Source organism: Ornithorhynchus anatinus, chromosome X3 (genome assembly GCF_004115215.2).
Source record: "Ornithorhynchus anatinus isolate Pmale09 chromosome X3, mOrnAna1.pri.v4, whole genome shotgun sequence".
In the NCBI taxonomy this organism is placed as follows: domain Eukaryota; kingdom Metazoa; phylum Chordata; class Mammalia; order Monotremata; family Ornithorhynchidae; genus Ornithorhynchus; species Ornithorhynchus anatinus.
Window position 1 is genome coordinate 31,227,054 of NC_041751.1, and position 15,101 is coordinate 31,242,154.

Sequence of the window (15,101 nt, forward strand, 5' to 3'; positions counted from 1 at the left end):
GGCCTGGGAGTGAGAAGGACCTAGGTTCTAATCCCGGCTCCGCCGCTTGTCCGCTGTGTGACCTTGGGCGAGTCGCTTCACTTCGCTGCGCCTCAGTTACCTCACTTGGAAAATGGGGATTAAGACGGCGAGCCCCATGTGGGACAGGGACTGTGTCTGGCATGATGAGCTCGTGTCTACCCCAGCACTTAGAACAGGGCTTGACACATAGTAAGTGCTTAACAGATACCATCATCGTCATCATCTTTACTTTGTGGCAGAGTTGGTGGACATGTTCCTTGCCCATAAGCTGTATAGTTTGGTTGTTGGGAATGAGCAGATGAATACATTTCAAGAGTGGAAAAGGATATTTTTAGATCTCTTCTTGAAGGGGAGAATATATGTGTATAAATGATTAAAGGGAGAGGGATGAATGTAACCCTTCCTCTGGCTCCAGTGCAGATCCTCTGGCCGCATCTAAGCCCTCCAATGCGACGGTGTTTATGAGCTAGGGAATTTGACTTCCAGTCAAGTACTATATCAACTAGACCCTTCCTTCCTGTACTTAATATTGTGCTCCTTAATACTTTAGATTTTTCCCTTTGAGCCAATTAGAGCTCCTAATCTTTTTTGTTTGTTTTGGTGTTTAAGCGCATTCCATGTGCTAGGTACCATACTAAGCGCTGGGGTAGATAGAAGGTAATCGGGTTGGACGCAGCCCCTGTCCCACTTGGGGCTCGCAGTCTTAATCCCTATTTTACAGATGAGGGAACTGAGGTTCAGAGAAGTGAAGCGACTCGCCCGAGGTCACCCAGCAGGCCGGTGGTGGAGCCGGGATCGGAACCCAGGTCCTTTGACTCCCAGTCCCGGGCTCTGTCTACTAGGCCAATGCCGCTTCTCTGGCCCTCTTTGGTAAGGTAGGTACTGAGATGAATGGGAGCGTTGCACTCCGAGTGCTGGTGGAAGCCCCCCCCTTTTTGGGGTGGGGGGGTATTTAAGCGCTTACTATGTGCAGAACACTGTTCTAATCAGGTTGTCCCAAGTGAGGCTCACAGTCTTAATCCCCATTTTACAGATGAGGTAACTGAGGCCCAGGGAAGAGAAGTGACTTGCCCAGAGTCGCACAGCTGACAAGTGGCAGAGCCTGGATTCGAACCGATGACCTCTGACTCCCAAGCCCGGGCTCTTTCCACTGAGCCACGCTGCTTTGCCGAGCCACATCAGAAAGGACATAGCAGAGTTCTTCCTGGGATGTGGAGCAATGGGCCTAGGATGCGAGGGAAAACTGTGGGCCCCACTTTCTTTTGGGGATACATGACCAAGGAGAGCAGGGGGAGATGTTCTCTCACCTGTAAATAGCTTGTGGAGAGATGACGCGGGGGTCGGATTCAGCCGTTTTCATTTTTTTCCTCAAACTTTTAACGGATTTCTGCTAGATTACCTTTTCATCACCTTTGGTATTGTACTCTCCCAAGCGCTAAGTACAGTTCTCTGCGCATGGTAAGCGCTCAATACATGCCACTGATTGATTATAGAACAAATGTGAAATGGAAGATGGTGTTGGTCTAACGAGGTTTTGCTATGATGTAGAAATTTCATAACATTTCTTTGTAAATATGTTACTAGAAGAATTGAGATTAAAGTGACCTTGAATTTTAGTGTTTTTTTTTTTTTAAAAAAAAAAAACCAATCCCCAAACAGTAACATCTCATTTTGTTTCTGTGCAACAAAAATGTTGGATGTGTTCTTCTAAAATGTGTGTTTTGGTTTGTTTTTTTTCTTTTAAAAGGTCGACGATAATGTTACCAGACACTTGGATAAAGTTTTGAAAAGGGAAGACTGGGATCTGTTAATCCTTCACTACCTAGGATTGGACCATATTGGTCATTTGACTGGACCAAATAGTCCATTGGTTGGACCGAAGCTTAGTGAAATGGATAATATACTAAAGAAGATTCACACTTCACTCTTGGCCAAGGTTAAGATACATTTCTTGGTATAGTTCTGATAGTCATAGTCTTTTTTTTGTATGGCTATAACTTTCTCAGAAGAGAGAGAGGGCACGTTTCTGGTAAGAACGCAGTCTTACTTGGGGTAGTGTGACGGTCATATGTACGTCCTCCTGGGCATATTTCCACCTCCCTGAATTCTTTTGGATTTTCAGGTAGGAGCGGTAGCCAAATGGCCTTTTCTTCGTTGCATGATACATCTTGCCGAGTTATTTACATCTCTTGTACTCTGATTTAGCTCTTTACAAAACTATTCCTATTGAAGGCACATCTCCTCCAGGAAGCCTTCCCTGACTGAGCCGTCCGCTCCTCTAATCCCACTCCCTTCTGCGCCTCTCTGACTCGCTCCTTCATTCATCCTCCTTCCCTCCCCCACAGCACATAGCTGTATTTATCTGTAATTTATTTATCTATATTAATGTCCGTCTCCCCCTCTAGACTGTGAGCTCCTTGTGGGCAGGAAATGTGCCTGATGTTATATTGTACTCTCCCGAGCGCTTAGTAGAGCGCTTTGCACACAGTAAGCGCTCAATAAATATGAATCGAATGAATGAATGCTAACATTTTTGTTACTTCAGGGTTTGGGGAGACTCGAAGAAAACTCGATTCGGAAATTTTAAAGGATTGTAGACACTGTTTGATTGTGTAACCCGGCATGAGAACTTGTAGGGATCTTGCTGGCTACCTATTATTTAGAAACAGCCTTCGCTGGGTGGATCAGTATTTATATTTGGTCTGCTAAGGAATGTAAAACCCTTCTTTATCTCTGTATTATCTCAGCAGACAATGATTTTTATCCATTCAATTATCAGTTACGTTGTAACTGGGTGAGAAGGACAGCTTTAGTGAAAGGATGGAAAACTGGTTCCACATAGTAGAAACGCCCCTACCTGTCACCCAACCCAGATATGTTCTCTCTCATGCACCCGCCCTAAGCGCAATAGCAACCTCCCCTTTTAGGAGACGGTCCTTCACCATTCCCCCTCCCGATGAGATCGTCCTCTCCTAAACCCAGGTTGCAACTTCTTAACCTTCCCGTATGCTATTCCGCAACGACTCATTTACTGGGCACTTGGAATCCAAGCAAATAAGCAATCAATCGTATATATTGAGCATACACCGTGTGCAGAACACTGTACTAAGCCCTTGGGAGAGGACAGTATAACAGAGTTGATGGACATGTTCCCTGCCCACAATGAGCTAACAGACTAGAGGGGGAGACGGACGGGAAGATAAATACATTGTGGATATGTACATGTAAGTGCTGTGGGGCGGAGGGAGGGGTGGATAAACGGTGCAAATCCAATTGAAGGGGTGACGCCGAAGGGAGTGGGAGGAGAGGAAACGAGGGGTTCATTCATTCAATAGTATTTGAGCGCTTACTATGTGCAGAGCACTACTAAGCGCTTGGAATGTACAAATCGGTAACAGATAGAGACAGTCCCTGCCCTTTGACGGGCTTACAGTTTAATCAGGGGAGACAGACAGACAAGAACGATAGCAATAAATAGAATCTAGGGGATGAACATCTCATTAAAACAATGGTAAATAGAATTAAGGCGATGTACATTTCATTAACAAAATAAAATAAAATAACATGATTTTAAAAAGATTTTGAAGGTCGGGATAGGACTTGTGTATTGGATATGAAGAGGGAGGGCGTTCCAGGCCAGAATCCCCAAGCAAGATAGAGTCTCTGAAGAACTTTGACATTTTGGCATCATTATCTCTCTCCCCTGCCCCCTGAGATGAACCTTTCCTCTCACATTACCTCTTTTTTAATTTTTTGCCTTTTTAACCCCTCCCTTGACCTTCAATAGGTAAAGCAAGACGCCTCAATAGTTTGGTTCAGTTCCGCAAAGTCCTTGGGCTAGTTTTTCCATTTGCAAACGTTCCTCGATCAAAGAAAAGGAGTGGCTCTTTTATGTGGGATTGCTGTAATGGTGTTGGCTTAAATGCTCTGCTGATATGACCTAGAAAATGTCGATGAGACTGATAGCATTTCAACTCTTTCGGTGTGGCGAGTGGGTACCCTAATGAAGGATTTCCACTCAGTTCTGTCACGTAGGGGTTAGGGCCGAACCCCGCGGTAAGGGAAACTTGTGTTATAGAAGATTCATACCTTGGTGGATGTTGGACGCGTGTGCACGACTGGTTCTTCCTGTCAGTCGGTGGTATTCATTGAGCACTTACTGTGTGCAGAGCACTGTACTAAGCTCTTTGGGAGAGCACAATATAGCAGTATAACAGAGTTGGTAGACACCTTTCCTTCCCATGATGAGCTCTAGAGATGAGCTTACAGCTTACAGTCTGTCTGAAACGTGGAGTGAAAACACGTGTTACATCGCTGAGTGTAATTCATTTAGAGATTGTTGCTATTTTCATATAAAATTTGCAAATGGAAAGTAGAGGATTTTTATTTTTTTGGGTCCCCGTGACGTACATTCTCTTCGATCTGTTTTGCTATTGAGACGCTTTTCCTGTGAGTTCTAGGAAAGTGAGGCTTCTTTGGCCAATTTGCTCGTTCTCTGTGGAGACCATGGGATGTCTGACACAGGCAGCCACGGAGGCTCGTCAGCGGAAGAAGTACAAACACCGTTGGTTTTTATCAGCTCTGACTTTGAGAGTAAAAGTAAGACTTGTGGGGTCTTGTCTCTTTGCGGGACTTTTGACTAGATTTACATCTTTGGTTGTGCACGCTCAAAGATGCCGAAGTATTTTGATGTGTAAAACTTTGAATAGAAATGCAGCTATCTTATACCTTCTGCCAGAGGTTACGGTCAATTTCTCCTTGCAAGGTCGTCATCCAACAGGATGCTCAGCTCTTTAGTTGGCATGAGGAGATTTTAGAGTTGCGATGAAGCGAAACCTTTTGCCATAAGGGGCTTTACAAGCTAACAGGGACAGAATAAAGATATATTGATACATAGATCATAAAGATGTATTGCTTGGGATAGCCTTAATACCAAGGGTATAGCAAGTCCTGGGCTATATGCGATAATGTGTCTGACATAGTTCATTGGCAGGTGGTTGGACTCGGTACAGTATTTGAGCCAGTTTAAAACTAAGGTGATCCCATATCTACGACTGAAGAATCGGCGTGCAAATCCTCATGCCCCACAGGAATCGAGGATATTCCTAAAAGTTGTGTATCCACTGAAAAGGTTTCCCTGTCGTTACTCAGAAAAAAGCAGACCGTCGACCGCTTTTGTCTGTAGTAATATTTATCTGATGTGGCTTTCAGTACGTGCCGTGTCATTCTGATTTTTAGCGTTTTCACTCGGGCCACTTTTTCAACCTGGCAGTCTGGGTCCCAAAAGAGGCGGATACTCCTGTGGGAGGTAAAAGTAACCCTGAGGGACCTGTCACGCTGTAGAATGAAAAGGGGATCAACGCTTACTCTTGAGATGTGACGTCAGAGTATAGAATCAATTCAGAAAGCAGCTTGTGTGGCTTTTCGTCTGATGGTTTCCGAAGGGCGGGCACCTTTTCACTAACCTGCGTTATGTTCAGCCAGAGGAGGAGGGACAGAGCTTCTCTGCTAAGGGGTGACTAGCACGTTGCGGGGGTGTCTGTGTGCAGAGCACTGTACTGAGCGCTCGGGAGAGTACAATACAACAGACAGGCGCATTCCCTGCCCACAACGAGCTTACAGTCTAGAGGGGGAGACGGGCATTAATGTAAATAAATGATAGATATGTACCTGTGTGCTTGGGGACTGAGGGAGGGATGAAGAAGTCACGGAGACGCAAAAGGGGAGTGGGAGGAGAGGAAAGGAGGGCTTAGTCGGGGAAGGCCTCTCGGAGGACCTGCCCCTTCAATGAGACTTTGACGGCGGGGAGAGTCGGCTGTCGGACACGAAGCCGGGGGGTTGGCGGGGCGTTGCGGGCCGGAGGCGGGACGTGGGCGAGAGGTCGGTGGTGAGATAGACGAGATCGAGGTACAGTGAGAAGGGGAGGGAGGGAGGGGTGTTCTGTAATCACCAAGGGCAGGGTAGGAACTAGAAGTGGGAAGGAAATCCCCAGCTGTTGTTGTGACTCCAGACACCAGTCTCATATGGAAACTGTTTTCCTCCTTATTCTAGGCCATAACAAGCATCACAAGCTTGTACAACAGACTGATTTGGCTGCAACGCTAGCAGTAGGTCTTGGTTTGCCAATTTCAAGAAATAGTGTGGGCAATCTAATACTTCCAATTATGGAAAGGAAGACGATAAGAGAACAGCTCAGAGTCTTGCATTTAAATGCAGTTCAGCTGAGCAAACTTCTTCAAGAGAACGTGGCTTCATACGAGAAAGGTAAGTCGGTTAATAGCGATCTTCTAGCGCTTGATCGGGTATCGTTTTTTCCTTTGGGCCTAGCGAGCCCTGTTTAAAGACACTGCAGTAATTATGGCTTTTGATAAGTGCTTACTATGCGCCAACTACTGTTATGAGCACTGGGGTGGATACAACGTTATGAGTTTGGGCACAGTCCATGTCCCACCTTGGGCTCACAGTCCAGGTAGGAGGGAGTAGTCAAGGAGTCCTTGACTCCTTGAAGGCAGGAATCGGATCGACTATTTCCGTTGTACTCTCCTAAGTGCTTAGTCCAGTGCTTTATACAAGTCGGTGCTCAACAATTACCACTGATTGATTTAGGTCTGTCCTCGCAGGACAGGGACATCCACAGAGAGCTAAGGGTTCAAAGAGTACCTTCCTACTTACCAGAGCTCAGCTGTGCTTTCTTACTATTTTCAGGGGATATTTTTTACTTGTATTGTTGGAGTCATTGTGCTTTAGCCTAAAATAAATCTATCTCCAATTATGTAGTCTGTAAAAAGCAGGTGTCTTCAGCTCATGAGGTTCACATTCTGGAGAACTGAGCGTGTGCCAAATTGAATACTGAAGGTAGGAAGAAAGGGGGAATGAAAGACAGGAAGAGAGAGACATTGAAAGAAGAAAGGTGACACTTTAGGAAATCTCCCAACTCTCTCAGAAAATCCTTCCAGGAAATATGAAAAAGTCTTACTTTTTTAAGGATGCTTTTCACTTCTCCATTCCTCAGACTTAAAGTCAATCGATCGTATCAAAGCTTTGCTTTGCTGTCTGTTTCCCCCGTCTGGACTGCGAGCCTGTTATTGGGCAGGGATTGTCTCTCTCTGTTGCCGAACTGTACACTCCAAGCGCTTAGTACAGTGCTCTGCACAGAGTAAGCTCTCAATAAATAATGTTGAATGAATGAATTTACTGAGTGCTTACCCTGTGCAGAGCCCTGTCCCAAGCGCTTGGAAAATACAGTGTCATGGAATTGGAAGACACATTTCCTGCCCACGAGGAGCGAACGGTCTGGAGCGGGTGATGAGCATTAAAATAAATTACAGATATGTATATAAGTGCGGCGGGGCTGAGGGAGAGGTGAAGAAAGGTTAGAAATGCGAATGCAGTGGTGACGCAAAAGGGAAAGGGAGTAGGGAGAATGGAGGCTTAGTCGGGGAAGGTCTCTTGGAGGAGATGTAATCTGAAGGCTTTGAAGGTGGAGAAAGTGGTGGTCTATCATATATGAGGAGTTCTAGGCCGGAGGCAGGTTGTGAGCAAAAGGTCGGCGGCGAGATAGACGAGATCGAGGTATAGTAAGTAGGTTGGCGTTAGAGAAGTGAAGTGAGCTGGCTGGATTGTATTAGGAACACTGTACCTCACTTGGAAATCAGTGAGGTAATAATAATAATAATAATGATGGTATTTGTTAAGCACTTACTATGTGCAGAGCACTGTTCTAAGCACTGGGGGGATACAAAGTGATGAGGTTGTCCCAGGTGAGGCTCACGGCCTTAATCCCCATTTTACAGATGAGGTAACTGAGGCACAGAGAAGTTAAGGGACTTGCCCAAAGTCACACAGCTGATAAGTGGCGGAGCCGGGATTAGACTCCCAAACCCGGGCTCTTTCCTCTAAGCCACGCTGCTTCCCTAAGCACACTTAGAGATAACAGCGTGGCTCAGTGGAAGGAGCCCGGGCTTGGGAGTCAGAGGTCATGGATTCGAATCCCAGCTCTGCCACTTGTCAGCTGTGTGACTGTGGGCAAGTCACTTCTCTGTGCCTCAGTTCCCTCATCTGTAAAATGGGGATTAAGATTGTGAGCCTCACGTGGGACAACCTGATTACCCTGTATCTACCCCAGCGCTTAGAACACTGCTCTGCACATAGTAAGCGCTTAACAAATACCAACATTATTATTATCATAACACTTATCTATAGTTTACTCTCCCAGATGCTTAGTTCAGTGCTCTGCAACCCAGTAAGCACTCAGTAAATACCATTGAACGATTTGCTTTTTTCTGCTAGGTGCTTGGAGGCCCAGTCTGGGACCATGTAAAACTCTATCTCAGGCATCTTTGTCCTAGTTTAGACAATTTTGTTCTTTAAAACTATTTAAAACCACTCCCCTCCCTCTAGTCCATCCCCCCCCCGGCCCCATTGCTACCCAAATGGGGTTGTCTTTGGCAAAATTTGGGTTGTCTGTTTTCTGAATTGGGTTTACCATAATAATAGTACCTTTTAGCATCCGTACGTGTATTGGACAGTAATACACTGGATTGGTCACCGAGAATAAAAGAAAAGACTTTTCCAGCTCCTGAAAAATCGTTACGTGTTGTCGGGTGATGAGTTTCTGGTGTAGTAACTTAAAACGGAAGAAAATGCCTGCCACATTGTAAGCATGTAACAAATACCACTGTTGTTATTATTTGCTCTTCGACCCCTATGCCTCAGAGAATCCCGCAGAGCTGAACTCACCCGTCGTAATCATGAGACGTGAGCCCAGTGTAATTATTTAGCTCATTCTTGTAACTCATTTTGTCACCTGTGTTTCTTTTATCGCTAGACCTTGGATTTGAGCAATTTAAAATAGCAGAAAAGTCTCATGGAAATTGGATCAAGCTTTACTTGGAGGGAAATAATTCAGAAGTCCTTTTAAACCTCGGCAGGAAGGTCCTTAAGCAATATATAGATGCTCTGCGGACCTTAAGTTCATCACTAAGCAAACAAGTAGCACAATATGACATGTACTCGATGCTGGTCGGAACTGTCATTGTCTTGGAGGTATGTGCTGTCTTTTATTAATGGGTTTGGCTGTGGTGATATGGTTCAAAAAGAAAGTCATTCCACTTAAAACCGACTCCACGTACCATCTCTTCCGTTGGAAAAGGTGGTGGAAGTATTCTTACAGGGCCAATTATTTACTTTGTCCAAGTTGCTCCTTGTTAGTGACTTAGAACCTTAGGGAAGGGGAAGAATTCTTACCTTTCCATCTGCCATTCATTTTCTGCAGCTTGAAGTTCATTAATTAGTATCTAGTGAACTGAAAGTGTTTATGCCCCTTCCCAAGTATCTAATTTAGGACTGAGAGATGACTGAAGGCATTTGGAGAGAAAAGAGCCCGGAAAGGGTGACGTCTACGGTAGGTTTAATTTTTGTTTCTTCAAGAAGAAGGGTATCCAGGATAATTTTACTTCACAGTTGTAGTGTGATTTTTTCCGGTAAGAAATCGCGGTAGGTGCAATTAGCTCAAACACTGATGAGAAGGAATACCTTCAGTGAATAGAGAAGACGTATTTCTTTACTCTTTGAAAGTGAAGTAAGTCTTTCATGGCCCCAGGGTTCCATTTAGAAAATGGCTTTTTCTTCAGTAACCCCAGTCCTTGCCTTTTAACTGAGTTGGAAAAGACTCATTCCCTCCTCAACAGGGAGGATCAGGTTGGAAGGGGTTGCCTTTTAGCCAACACCCCCTCCTGTGGCCCGAAGCTGCCTAGGAGTCGTAACGTCTGTGGAAAACCGTCAATCGATCCATCGATGGCATTTATTGAGCGCTTACCGTGAGCCGAGCGCTCTGTGAAGCGCTTGGGAGAATGCAGTACGACAGAACTGGTAGACACGTTTCCTGCCCGCAAGGAGTTTAAAGTCTGGAGGAATCAATCGGTGGTATTTATTGAGCGCTCACTGTGTGCAGAGCACTGTACAAAATGCTTGGGAGAGTGTAGTATACCAGAGTTGGTAGATATGTTCCCTGTCCACAACAAACTGAGCTTGAATTTTGATAATCTTTCAACACCAGAAGACTGGAAGGTATTATTTTTACCTTAGAGCCCCACAGGTTGTATTCTGTGCCATCTTCGTCAACGGTATTTATTGAGTGCTTTACTGGACTATTTTCGGGAAGGCCGTAGGTTCTGATCCCGGCTCTGCCACCCGTCTGCTGTGTGACCTTGAGCGAGTCACTTCACTTCTCTGTGCTTCAGTTACCTCATCTGTAAAGTGGGGATTGAGACTGTGAGCCCCCCGTGGGACGGGGACTGGGTCCAACCCGATTTGCTTGTATTGACCCTAGCGCTTAGTACAGCAGTTGACACATAGTAAACCCTTAAGAAATACCATCATTATAATTATTATTACTTGCTGTATCCTGCAGTGTACACTGAGCTCTCTGGAGAGAACAGTACTACATTCATTCAGTCGTATTTATTGAGCGCTTACCGTATGCAGAGCGCCGTACTAAACGCTCGGGAGAGGACACTATAACAATAAACAGCCACATTCACCCCCCACAATAAGCTTACAGTCTAGAGGGACGACAGAATTGGCAGACAAATCAATCCAGTATATAAAAAGATTAGGAAGGAAGGTTTTCTTCGATAGGTTAGATTCCCCCCCTCTCCCCTCCCAAGTCCGACGCACACCTCACCGTGGTCCGGGTGCAGGGGGTGTACTAACGAAAAGCCGGGGAGCGTCTGCTGAAGGTCTCTGACCCAAAAACGACTTAGGGTGTCTCCCGCAGTGGACGGGCCCAATGGGCATCCTGCAAAATACCTGGCTAATATGGGCAGCGCTGTCCTCCAGACTAAGCTCACTGCGGGCAGGGAACATGCCTGCTAACTCTGTTACATGGTACATAGAGAAGCAGCGTGGCTCAGTGGAAAGAGCCTGGGCTTCGGAGTCAGAGGTCCTGGGTTCGAATCCCGGCTCTGCCCCTTGTCAGCTGTGTGACCGTGGGCGAGTCACTTCACTTCTCTGTGCCTCAGTTACCTCATCTGTAAAATGGGGATTAACTGTGAGCCTCACGTGGGACAACCTGATTTCCCTGTATCTACCCCAGCGCTTAGAACAGTGCTCTGCACATAGTAAGTGCTTAACAAATACCAATATTATTACTCTCCCAGGCGTTTTAGTACAGTGGTCTGCACACAGTAAGCGCCCAGTAAATACCACTGATTGATATGCGGCGGTCACGCGGGTCTTAAGCGGGTGCGGTACGCCAGACTCTTGCCTCCACTTTGCGGTGGGCTGGCACCCCTGCCCGCCCACTTGCTCACTCACTGCCCACCGTGCCCCAGCGGGAACGTAGTTTGCAGGGAACGGCAAGTGTGGGCGGGGCTGTACAAACCACCAGCACTCACTCTTGGTAGTTTCTTGGTCCTCAAGTCTCCTCGTCCCAAACCCTGCCGCTACAGAGAAAGCGGCGTGGCCTAGTGGCCTGGAAGTCAGAAGGACCTGGGTTCTAATCCCGCTCCGCCCCTCGTCTGCCGTGCAAGTCAGCGGCTGCTCTGTGCCTCAGTTCCCTCATCTGTAAAATCGGGAGCAAGACTCCGAGCCCCGTGTGGGACAGGGAGTGTGGCAAACTGATTCTCTTCCCCTCTTCCCCTCTTCAAAACCCTACTTAAAACTCACCTCCTCCAAGAGGCCTTCCCAGACTGAGCTCCCCTTCTCCCTCTACTCCCTCTACCACACCCCCTTCACCTCTCCGCAGCTAAACCCTCTTTTCCCCCTTTCCCTCCGCTCCTCCCCCTCTCCCTTCCCATCCCCTCAGCACTGTACTCGTCCGCTCAACTGTATATATTTTCATCACCCTATTTATTTTGTTAATGAAATGTACATCGCCTCGATTCTATGTAGTTGCCATTGTTTTTACGAGATGTTCTTCCCCTCGACTCTATTTATTGCCATTGTTCTCGTCTGTCCGTCTCCCCCGATTAGACCGTAAAGCCCGTCAAATGGCAGGGACTGTCTCTATCTGTTGCCTACTTGTTCATTCCAAGCGCTTAGTACAGTGCTCTGCACATAGTAAGCGCTCAATAAATATTATTGAATGAATGAATGATTAGCTTGTAGTACAGTGCCTGGCACATAATAAGCACTTAAACACCTCCCCCCCCTAAAAAACAAAAAAAAAACCCTATCCTTAGTCACTCAGAAATCAAGCGATAGAATTTCTTTTTAACCTAGGTTCTTTGAAATCTAGAAGTTAGGATTCGAATACATTTGGACTCATCACAGTATTTATTTTCCCTTCTAGGTTCTCCTGCTGCTTTTGCTCAGCATTCCCAAGGCACTGTGCAGTAGCGCCGAATTTGAGGTCCCACTGTCATCTCCGTTATTTTCTCTGCTGTTCTATTTGTTGTTCCTGGTGCTTTCCGCCGTTCACGTCATCGTGTGCACGTCAGATGAGAGTTTATGCTATTTCTGCAGTATATCTTGGCTGATGGCACTTGGAGTGATGATGCTGATTTCTGCCCTTTTCTGCGGAATTTTATCTGCCCTCGGAAAGGCATTTGTGACCGTCAGACTTCCAACTAAGGTGAGACCTGTTCTTTAGGTAATGTGTCGAGTTATGCCAGCGGCCAATTTCAGCTTCCAATTTTCTCTGTCCCCGGGGGTTGTACGGTTTCCTAATTTTAACGTTGGTTGAAACGTGAGGGTTTTATTTATTTATTTTTTGAGAGTTTGGCAAAGCTTAGAGATTCTGTTGCCACCCAAAAATTGGTTCGTGACTCTGGAAAGACTTCACGGGCGGCAACCCAGCCCGCACACTCCACTCCTCTAATACAGACCTTCTCACTGCACCTCGATCTCGTCCATCTCACCGCCGCCGCCTCGCCCACATCCTGCCTCTGGCCCGGCACTCCCTCCCTCCTCGTATCCGACAGACAGTTACTCTTCCCCTCTTCAGAGCCTTATTGAAGGCACATCTCTTCCAAGAGGAACTTCCCTAAATTCTCCTTTCCTCTTCTCCCACTCCCTTCTGTGACGCCCTGACTTGCTCCCTTTATTCATCCCCACACTCCCAGCCCCCCAGCACTTAGGGGTAATCGATTTATTTATATTAGCTCGTTGTGGGCAGGGAATATGTCTGTTACACTGTTATGTTGTCCTCTCCCAAGCGCTTAGTATAGTGTACTGCACTCAATAAATACGATTGACTGACCGACGAGGAGGCCGTTTGGGGCTGCCTGACCTAGCAGGGTGGCCTAGTAGGTAGAGCACGGGCCTGGGAGTCAGAAGGACCTGGGTTTTAATCCCAGCTCTGCCACTTGTCTGCTATGTGACCTTGAGCGAGTCACTTGACTTTTCTGTGCCTCAGTCACCTCATCTGTAAAATGGGGATTAAGACCGTGAGCCCCATGTGGGCCGGGGACTGTGTCCGACCTGATTATCTTGAATCTACCTCAGCACTTCAAGCAGCGCTTGGCACGTAGGAAGCATTTAACGAACACCATCGTTATTATTAGCAAGCCTACAGTCTAGAGGACTGATTGTCATTTCCTCCCAAAATGAACCTTTCACCTGTCAGAAACGAGCTGTAGCCGCACTGTAGTTACAACTCCTATCGATCCATATTTTCTCTTGGGTAACCAGTCAGTTAATCAACCAGTGGTATTTCATCAACGCTTATAACTCTGCAGAGCGCTGTACTAAGCACTTGGGAGAGTACAACAGAGTTAAGTAGAGATGATCCCTGCCCATGAAGAGCTTACAATCTGGTGGGATACAGATGCTAAAGTCAATTCCGGGTAGGGGAAATTCCTCTCAAGGCTCCGGTGGAAACTTTAAGAACACCAGTCCTTGAAACTTCATATTCGGTTTCTCGGCCAACCGACCCGCCAGGCCCTTTCGGGTTACTTCGGAATTTATCTTTTCTGAAACTTAACTCCCAGCGTCTCGTCAGGCAGACCGATCCCTTCATTTGTATTTCTCTGCTTCTCCATTGTTAATCTAATTTTCTTGCCATCTGTCTCCTCCTGCCCCTCATTTACAATGTTCTCATTAGTCCTTCCTTCGTAGCCTTTCCTCAGCCTATTTTTCAACTCTTTAATCATGGCTGTAGATCGACCTTTAATCTTACTTCAATTGCAGGGCCCCCAAATTAACACGCGGTGCTAGTAAAGGACTGACTAGGAGGAGGATTGATTTGCCTTCCTATATCGTATTTTACCCACTCTGGTTTTAGGATTGCTTTTAAAAAATCAAGCATTATCGTAAGAATAATAATAAGGGTGGTATTTTGTTAAGCATTACTACGTTCCAGGGCCCTGGACTAAGCGCTGGGGGTAGATCCAGGTCAATCAGGCCAGTCCATGTCCCACATGGGGCTCCCAGTCTTCATCCCCATTGGACAGAGGAGGGAACCGAGGCCCAGAGAAGTAAAGCGACTTGCCCAAAGTCACGCAGCAGGCGAGTGGTGGAGCCGGGATTAGAACCCAGGCCCTTTGGACTCCCAAGCCCGGGCTCTAGCCCCCAACCAGCGCTTTTACAGCGTGGTACTACCATGTGTCTGGAATCAGTGCCTCCTGGATTAGTCCCGGGAGGAGGTGGGACAGTCAGAGAAGCCAGTATGGAGTAGTGGATAGAGCACGGGCCTGGGAGTCAGAAGGTTATGGGTTCCGATCCCGGCTCTGCCACTCGTCTGCTGTGTGACTTTGGGCATGTCACTTTAGAGGACATGTGCCTTGAATAGGGCTGTGAAGGTGGGCAGAATGAAAGTCCGTTGGATACGAAGGGGGAGGGTGTTCCAAGCCAGAGGCGGGATGTAGAGGAGGGGTCAGCGGTGAGATAAATGAGGAGGAGTCAGTTGGCGTAAGAAGAAAGAAGTGTGCGGGCTGGATTGTTGTAGGAAGTCAGGGAGCTGATTGCCTTAAAGTAGATGGGAAGGAGTTTCTGTTTGATGCAGAGTTGGATGGGCAACCACTAGAGTGAATAACGGAACAGTAAATAACGGAACGATGTAAAAAATCCACCTCCCGCCCCCCTGAAGTCCTTCCAGCGTGACCTATATAACTCTAGTCAGTCCATTACCTTCCATGTTT

General features: G+C 46.7%; 1 protein-coding gene across 4 annotated transcripts in view; it reads left to right on the forward strand.

Moving 5' to 3' along the window:
• TMEM175 (transmembrane protein 175) overlaps positions 1-15,101 on the forward strand; it is an 81,178-nt gene that overhangs the window by 35,823 nt on the left and 30,254 nt on the right. For all 4 annotated transcript variants that reach the window (XM_039910664.1, XM_029053654.2, XM_029053655.2 and 1 more), the window contains 5 exons: positions 1,769-1,957; positions 4,482-4,620; positions 6,073-6,285; positions 8,849-9,066; positions 12,314-12,595. In XM_039910664.1, the coding sequence (XP_039766598.1) occupies positions 1,769-1,957; positions 4,482-4,620; positions 6,073-6,285; positions 8,849-9,066; positions 12,314-12,595 (1,041 nt within the window). The remainder of the gene's footprint in view (positions 1-1,768; positions 1,958-4,481; positions 4,621-6,072; positions 6,286-8,848; positions 9,067-12,313; positions 12,596-15,101) is intronic.